Source organism: Gymnodraco acuticeps, unplaced genomic scaffold (assembly GCF_902827175.1).
Source record: "Gymnodraco acuticeps unplaced genomic scaffold, fGymAcu1.1, whole genome shotgun sequence".
Lineage (NCBI taxonomy): Eukaryota > Metazoa > Chordata > Actinopteri > Perciformes > Bathydraconidae > Gymnodraco > Gymnodraco acuticeps.
The window spans coordinates 4,097,225-4,105,520 of NW_022990699.1; the positions used below are offsets into that span (position 1 = coordinate 4,097,225).

The 8,296-nt window shown below is 39.1% G+C and overlaps 1 protein-coding gene across 1 annotated transcript; it reads right to left on the bottom strand.

Moving 5' to 3' along the window:
- Window positions 1-2,367: 2,367 nt before the first annotated feature.
- ube2ka (ubiquitin-conjugating enzyme E2Ka (UBC1 homolog, yeast)) lies at window positions 2,368-7,752 on the bottom strand. The gene is made up of 7 exons (XM_034231035.1): window positions 7,414-7,752; window positions 6,701-6,794; window positions 6,463-6,521; window positions 6,248-6,330; window positions 5,337-5,436; window positions 3,616-3,744; window positions 2,368-3,511 (listed from the first exon to the last, which is right to left on the bottom strand). Exons 1-7 carry the CDS (start codon window positions 7,474-7,476, stop codon window positions 3,437-3,439), a joined length of 603 nt encoding a protein of 200 aa, XP_034086926.1. The 5' UTR covers window positions 7,477-7,752; the 3' UTR covers window positions 2,368-3,436.
- Between the last annotated feature and the right edge of the window lie 544 nt (window positions 7,753-8,296).

Here is an 8,296-nt window from a genome sequence, read left to right on the forward strand (position 1 = left end):
CCGACTTTAGGAAGATATGAAGGAAATGAGATGGGGAACTCAATCACTCAAACATACAAACAATGATCAGGTTGGGCTAGAATAATATCATGACTAGTTCTTTGCATGTTGAAACAAATAAACAGTTACATTAGTCATGTTTCTTAATTGTAAAGTGACAATAAAAGGACATATTTCACTTTCTGCAAGTTGTCGTTCTACAATAAACGTTGCAAATCATATTTTTTATATAACAACTACTCTACTTTTTCTTTTCTTTTGGTTGAAGTTAACCCTTTCACGCATAGAGGTCACTAGAGTGGACAGCTATTCAAAAAGGTGTTTCTTGTATATGCATGGGTTTTATGCATAGACTGTATAGTTGCACCATCAGCCACTACATAGGACCTTATTGCATCATCCCATACACTGCTACTCAGTGGAAAGTCAGTGCAAGTGCATGATAAATGTCTCTAAACCAAGATGGACGACAGAAAGCCAGATGGACCAAGTCACCTGCCGATATCCTGCCAATCCTTTCATGGAAAGCGCTCCCTGCAGGTATAAAACATTTGGTGACATCAAGTAACAACTAAGGAATCATATAATTCATAAATTGTCAAAGTATTGATTTTATGTTTGCAGGAAATCATGATTATTCGCCTGTCCACTAAAGTGGACTTCATGCATCACTGGCTATATTTCAACAAAAATTCATACTGTTACTGCTACTGTTCTTCTTGAAAATACTTAATTTGCAATATCTTTTTGGGCCTTAAATATATATACCTAAGTTATTATAATGTAATTTTAAGTTTGCACGTAATTTAAAGTTAAAATCTTGTTTTTCATGCCCCAAGAGCAATGAAAACACTTGGTAAAAAAATCCTGAGTGAGGCTTTCATAATTCATGCATGAAAGACACCAGGAAGTGAAGTTGTTTAAACAAATTCACCAAAAAACGACAAAGAAAATACATATTTTCTATTATATGTGAAAGATTGATCAATTGTCATGCCCCTCTTGAAGTTTAAACTACATGTGTTGTCTTATTTGATTTTGGTTATTTTCTGTCACATTTGTACTAACTTATTTATTCTGTTGAATGTTTTGTGTAATCGCGCCCATATTGTATTATTGTCATTTAGGACTCCCTGAAAAAGAGATGGTACATCTAATACAAACTTTAAAGTAACAGATATACCCTCTGTTAAATCACAGGCACTATATATTTCCCAGCGACAATATACTGTGGCTGTTTGTTTTCTAACATCTCCAAACATCTAAATTAGTTTAATCTAGCATAGCTGTAACAAAGTGTATGAAGGTATGCTCTGTTGAAGAGAGTCTAAGGAAACTTCAAAACACTAAATAATGCAACTTAATTTATTTGCATTTTAAAAGCACAGAGCGGTTATTATAGCAGCAATAGATGAGCCAGGAAGCATGCTCCTTTTCCGGTCTGATGTATTCCTCCGTGTGTGGAACACTTCTCTCTGCTCTGGGATGCCTGAAGGACTTCCAGATGCTATAGAGATACGACAGCATCCAGTGGGAGGGTATACATGAGCTTTTGTCACTCCGGATGCCTGAGGTGTACTGCTGCAGCTAAATCCATTGTTAAATAGTCACTAAGGTTTTAAAGGATCTCCACTACAAGCTGCTGATTAGTTGACAAACACATCAATGGCAGATTTTCTCCTGTTAGGAGCGAGTATGCAGGCTGGAAATCTGTGTTCAAATGATTGCCAGGGATTCTTGGAGGCACAACATGCCACCGGGCAGGCCATCTGTTTGTGTGCTCATTCCCAGCATGCCTCACTACAAGCCAGGTGATCTGAGCATTTTGATAAGTGCCTATATCACTTAATTGTTGACACTCCAAACAAACAAGAAATATGATTATGTAAACCAGGAAACGCAACAGCAATGCAATACTACTGTACAGAAAGGCAAATACATAATACTGTACATTCATCAGTTCTTCTGCATGCACATTCTTCATCTAAATTGGCCTTCTTGCTCCTTTTCCACCGGCAATGTAATTCCCTGTGGGTTCAATTTATGTTGGTCTTGTAAATATAGTGCCTCAGCCTAGTTTTTATTCAAATATATGCACAGTCTAACAAACTCATTAACACACGTTGGATCATAAACACCAACATCTATAACGTTTTATATAATTTATTTTATATTTATCAATATTGTGACTGATGTTAAACTAATAAGAAACTGATTGTCTTATGCTGTATGAACATAACATTGTTGCCAGGTGGTTTCTTGTTGCTGTTGGATTTGTTAAAGTTCCCTAGGGGAGGGGGAATTATTCCATTTGATAAATATCACAGAGCTCAGCAAAGACATGTGACAGAAAGGACAGAGTGTGGATTAATTTACACAGACTTTAATATCTTTATTTACAGATGAATCATTTTTGACATATTTATCTGTTGGCGTAGTTAAGATGATGCAATATTTCAGATCCATTTTGAACTATTTCCATACAGACTTGTGACAGGTTGTGTTACTGCTGTTTCTTTTGTTTTCTTTCAGTTTAAAAACAAGAATTCAAATGTATTCCTGCAGGAGGCCAAAACCAAGTAAAAGTAAAAAAAAAATGTAGGGGAAAAGGGACAGGTGGAATAAGCCAGGTCAAGAAATAGGTGTGGGGATGGAAGCTGGGGTTTGCTGCAGGAGCTTCGGGTTATTCAAACAGTTGAAGTGGGAGAAATCGAGGCGTGAAAACAAGTATGGCTACTGTGTGTGAACACCTCAGTGACACTTTATGAGCTGTTGTAATACTGGGAATAAGCCTCGTCCTACAGTGTGTCTGTATAACTTCTTGTTTGCTACCTGGTGCACTTTACTTACTTTCCCACAAGTGAAGGAAGTGATGTTAGACACATCGCAAACACATTTCATTTTAAAGATGTGATGTAGTAGGACTCCGCCCATTCCCGCTTAGAAAACAAACTATAAGTGTGTAAAAAATCCCCAGCGGGTGGAAAAGAGCCTCCTTGAATGGCTTAATTTGCTCCTAGAAATGTTTACACGCGTGAAATTAAATGCACTGCATAGGCTAAGCCGCTGACAGCCGCTTCTTGGACACAGCCAGACGAGCCGGGGGAGTGGCAGGCGTGGGCCGGGTCTCAAGTCTGGCATCTCGCTTCAAAAGGGGGCGAAGATGTGTCTGAAGTCCTCTGAATGTAGCGGAATGTCGAATTGAACATAAAGAAACCAGAGCGACTGATTGGAGTGATGTACAGCAGAATTGATGAGCATGGAGGGGGGGGGGGGGGGGAAGAGGGAATGCGTGGAGGTGAGGAGTCCACGTGAAAAAAAGAGGGCAACAGGGAAAAAGACGCCTTCAGACAGCGGGAATTTGGAGGAGAGAGGGGGTACATGTGTGAGGAGGGGGGACAGTGATAAAGAGGAAGATGAAGAGGGTTGTCAAGATTCAGTTACTGAGCAGGAGCTCTGTCGCTGTCTCCACGTCCCAGGACTTCGACGACAACGCCACTATTACTGCATTCTGGGAAGAAAAAACAGAAACCATTCAGAAACAGTTTTATTCTGCAGCAGAGTTCAGTCGTGCAGCGCACAGTGGGGGGGGAACCAAGTTCGAGAGATACTTACTTTTTCAAAGCCCATGGCACAGAGTTTGTCTATTTTGCGTGTGTACTCCGGACTTGAGACAGGAGCGCCTGCATAGACATGAGACCAGAGCCTCGCTGTCTGTTTGAACATCTCTGGGTTCTGCTTGTACTGCATGGTGAAACAAAGGGTTAGAACCTACATACCTAACCTATGTAAGAAAGGTTGAACGTTTTGTTTAAAGGGGCTCAGCATATCATCATCAGATACTGGCACATACTCAGTATAAATCTCCCAGCACAAATGCACATACGGGAAAAGTAGTGCACTTATGATCCATCTTTACTATTTTGTATGCCTGACTGTCTCAGATTGCCAATAAAATCATTTTGAGGCTGCTGAGACATTTAGAGCCAGAGGAAGTAGATCTGCCAGACAGATGTTTCTGCCCAGCAGTTGCCATGCATGTTTCAAATGTAATGCAGGTGTAAATTATCATAAACTATTACAATATAAAACTGGACTCTTTAAATTCAAAAAGGGGTTATTAAGCAGTACAACCGTTTGAAAGATAGTGTTGGTGCTGCTGCTGCTATAAGATCTATCTTATCTAACCTTATTTCACTCCGTGTTTCATTGGGATGTGGGCAGATTAGCAATAGATGACTGTTACTACACAACAAGGATTAGTGATCGTTTGTAGGTGTTGGATAGAATAATAAAATCAGGGAGGGTGCTAACAGCTGACTGCCTACACATTATATTTCACAACAGTTTCACTGTACTAGCAATAGCACTGCATATTGTTTAACCTGTAACACTTCATCAGTGTGCAGCACAGAAAGAAGAAGAATGCATCCACTTATTTACAGCAAGGTGATTTGAGTTAACAATCCAGGATCCTACAGAAGAGAACACTAAATAAATATATGAACCTACTCCTAACTAACATCAGAGTGCAATCATGATCAATATTTCCTTTTAGTCAACATTTTGGTAGCGCATCACTTGTCCTGTCAACATGAGAGGGGCTGGAGGTCTAAGTAACTAAACACAATGGATTCAAGGCACACCCATATTCTATGGTGAGTCCCAGGGCCATCATTTTATATTCATAAAGACTTGAGATGTATTATATTCAGTACATGTTTAGTTACTGTGTGCCAACTAAATATTGGGTTCTGTGTAACAGTTATTTAAAGAAAAAAAAAGACAATTTCAAGACAACTATAAAAACATCATAAAAATTAAGCAACTGTTCCTTAATTATGGAAAACTGTCCATGACCGGGGCAGATGTGTGAGGTGAATATCATAAACAACATCTTAGAATAAAACTTGTTTACATCTAGCTAAGTCCAAAACAGAAGTCCCTGACACTGCCAGAATTATATTACATGACATATATATATATATATATATATATATATATATATATATATATATATATATATATATATATATATATATATATATATATATATATATATATATATATATATATATATATTATATGACAGCTCTGTAAGGTCATGAAACATGAGTCATGACGAACACATCAACACTGTCGTAATATGCTGAGTAATCTTGTTGTTATCAGTTAAGAACAAAATTGATCAGCCAACTGTAATTAAGGAAAAAGATTGAGCTATATCGAAGTATTATAGTAACCAAATCTCAGAAAATATGTCAGCTTCAAAAATGATGACGATCAAATCCACAGTAAATCTGTCAAACTAAAATCAAACACACATGCACACCCACCTGATTGGCTACCACTGCGTCCTGTGGATCATCTGGTTCTGCGGCTGCCAATAAGGCTTGTAGTGACAGGAGGACCGTCCTCAGTGTCATAGCTGCTGCCCTGGAACAACATACAGGAGACTGTTTAGTGCAAATTAAGGACAACTTTCCTCAAGGCAACAGACGGATGTGTTTCCCCAAGAGTTTCTGTTACTGCATGGGATGCTGTAGGACTATTTTTCAATACTAATCATGAAAGTGGACAAGCTAGTTTATATACAGGGTTTGAAAACAAGGTTTGCCACAATAAGCCTATCACTTGCTTATTCAGGATAGTGATACAAAAATAATTAAACACACCTTTTGTTTACAGAGCTGATGATGAAAGTTTCCTTCTCATTACTGTTTATATTTGTACATGTAATGGGCAGTCCCGATCGAGCTCTCGCAAAAAAGAGCTGGCAGGTAAAGTAGAAAGTTATTGAGCCAAAGAGCAAGTGAGCATTAAATGATTCTGGAAACAGACGTTTAGTAGCGTGACAAAAGAGGATCTAAGCACAAGTCCAGATTCATTTACTGAAAAGATATTGTATAGGGGCTAAACTGACTTTTGGTAAGTAGGTTTCTGACCAAAGAAACATTAACATTTAATCCAAAAGTGTGCCTGAAAACCTTTAGGGATTAACAACTAATTATTTCCACATCATTATTCCCATTCACTGCCTATTGGGGCTTTGTATAGTTTTAAAGGTGAAATAATGATGACGATAATTGTGTTGGCATCCAACAACAACTTAACCAGCTGTGCATTAGAACAGTAACTTAGATATTGTTATGACTTTGTTAGGGAAACAATGTTACAAAACTAAAAAAGCCCATCATGACGGATGTGTGATGAAGAACGTTAGGAATGCTGGTGGACATTCACTCACCACTGGTCTTTGAGAATGTCCAGACATATTGCACCTGTGACTGAGCTGATGTTGGGATGCCAGATCTTTGTGATAAACCGCACCTGAGAGATTAAATGGAAACGGGACGAGGAAAATACTTTGTGAATAAGCCAGGTTAGTAGAAAACGTTGGAAGCCAATGTACTCAATGAAAAAGGGTTGTTATCAGAAACATTAATAGTAAAAAGTCCATACCTTGGGCGGATTGAATGGATACGTCTCTGGAATTTTTATTTCTAGTTGATATCTACCCCCTGGAAGAAATGACAATCAATCATGCAACAATCAAGACTAGTTCAAGCATTCGTTTAAGGGAACGCTTGAAAAGCAGGCCACATGTAATAGTTAGTTAGCAAGGCTCTCCTAAAGTAAAGTGATGGTCAGTGACAACCTTGTGCCACAGGTTAGAAATGAGTCTGAATGAGCCCCTCACCTTCATATGGTGTGTCAGGGGGCCCTGCTATCTCCCCTTTAAGTTCTGTGAAGTTCTCATCCACCAGGTCCACCTTTATCTGGTTTTTGCTCGTCTGAAAGAGTTAAAAACGCACACAAAATTAGTATTACAACTTGAGCAGACAGAGAGGCAGACTGCAGAGTGTTCAGCTAGCTGGCTGTCAAACTCAAACCTGCATATGCAGCAGAAGTTGACACCCCCCGCAGCATTAGCCAAAGTTGATCTCAACTTGTTGCACACATCTTACGGATCTACAGAGATAATACGACCTCTCACATACGTGGAGATGAGTATAAGTAGATCTAAGAGAGGACATATGTGAGAGTTGAGCCCTACACGCGGATCAAGAAACCCATCGTTGCTAACACAGCTAGCTTCGTTACCATGGGAGGCAGGAGAAGCTAGCCAGTTAGCAATATTAACTTAAAACTGAATTATTAATGCGTCCATAACCCTATAACATGCTTGCTAACAACAGTGGCGTCCCTGGCGTTAACTTCCCCACAGTGGCATATTAACAGCTAGTGCTAGTAGCCACTTGTGAGTCTGCCGTGTTTGGTACAGTTAGCTCGGGCTAGCAGCTCCGTGATCACAGAGCTGTCAGCCAGCGACGCGTCACTAACAAACATACACCCAGTCAGAGAAATACACAAATAAAGCGGTAACATTAACTGAGGAGTGTGGAAACCTACCTCTTCGCTTTTGAGCACCTCCTTGAATTCACGTTTTATCCTCTGAACTGCGATGTTGGCCATGGTTCCCCGTGTTCCCGTCCGGTTGGGGCCTCGCCGCCGTTAGCTGTCCGCTGGTTCTCCTACAGCAGCTCCTCTTCAGATACCACCTCGAAAATAACAGCTGCTGATGCGATGTTAGTCCCGGTTATCAATGTGCTGCTTTAATTCGTTTAAATAGCTCAACATGTATCCAGCATCTCTCAAATGTATAACAACACAATGGCTGGTTGTACTGAAAACATTTTAATACCAAACTGCATGCAGTCTGGAGGAGAGTGGGTCATGTGATCTGTATTGCCATCCTGAACGCCTTCTCCTATTGGTCGATCTGTTGATGATGAATAATTTACCATTAATAATATTGTTGTTTTCATTATTTAGATTCATGTATTTTATGCTTGACTTCACTGTATTAGACTTTGGAATGCGTATGACAATGATGCGTTGTGTAAAACAACATATGCAATTGGTTTTTAAGGTAAAAATAATAATAGTTTATGTAACAGATAGTTTATGTAACGTCACGCTTTTAAACCTTCATAATATTTTCATATCCATACATCTAAATGTGTAATTTGGCCCTTGATCATGTATATTTGACAAATAGTCTACAGCTATATCACTGTCAATTTGAAAAAAGATCAAGGCTAATGGTTCAAGTTAATTGAGACGTACTGTAGGTTCTTATATGTGTAGCTGCCTCCTACTTTAATGTAGACTGATCCACTGGTGCATAGTCACCACTGGATCCGTTTTGTTGGACAAAAATCCATGAAAATACTCTTCACCTTTTTTTATTTTACCCATATTTAACACAAGAGAGACCCGTGTTTCAGTCAGC

Coding starts and splice junctions, on each gene's coding strand:
- ube2ka (XM_034231035.1), bottom strand. CDS start 7,476: ATGGCCAACATCGCAGTTCAGAGGATAAAACGTGAATTCAAGGAGGTG. Junction 6,522..6,700: donor CCCTGACACACCATATGAAG/GTGAGGGGCTCA, acceptor CATTTCTTCCAG/GGGGTAGATATCAACTAGAA. Junction 6,331..6,462: donor ATCCATTCAATCCGCCCAAG/GTATGGACTTTT, acceptor TTAATCTCTCAG/GTGCGGTTTATCACAAAGAT.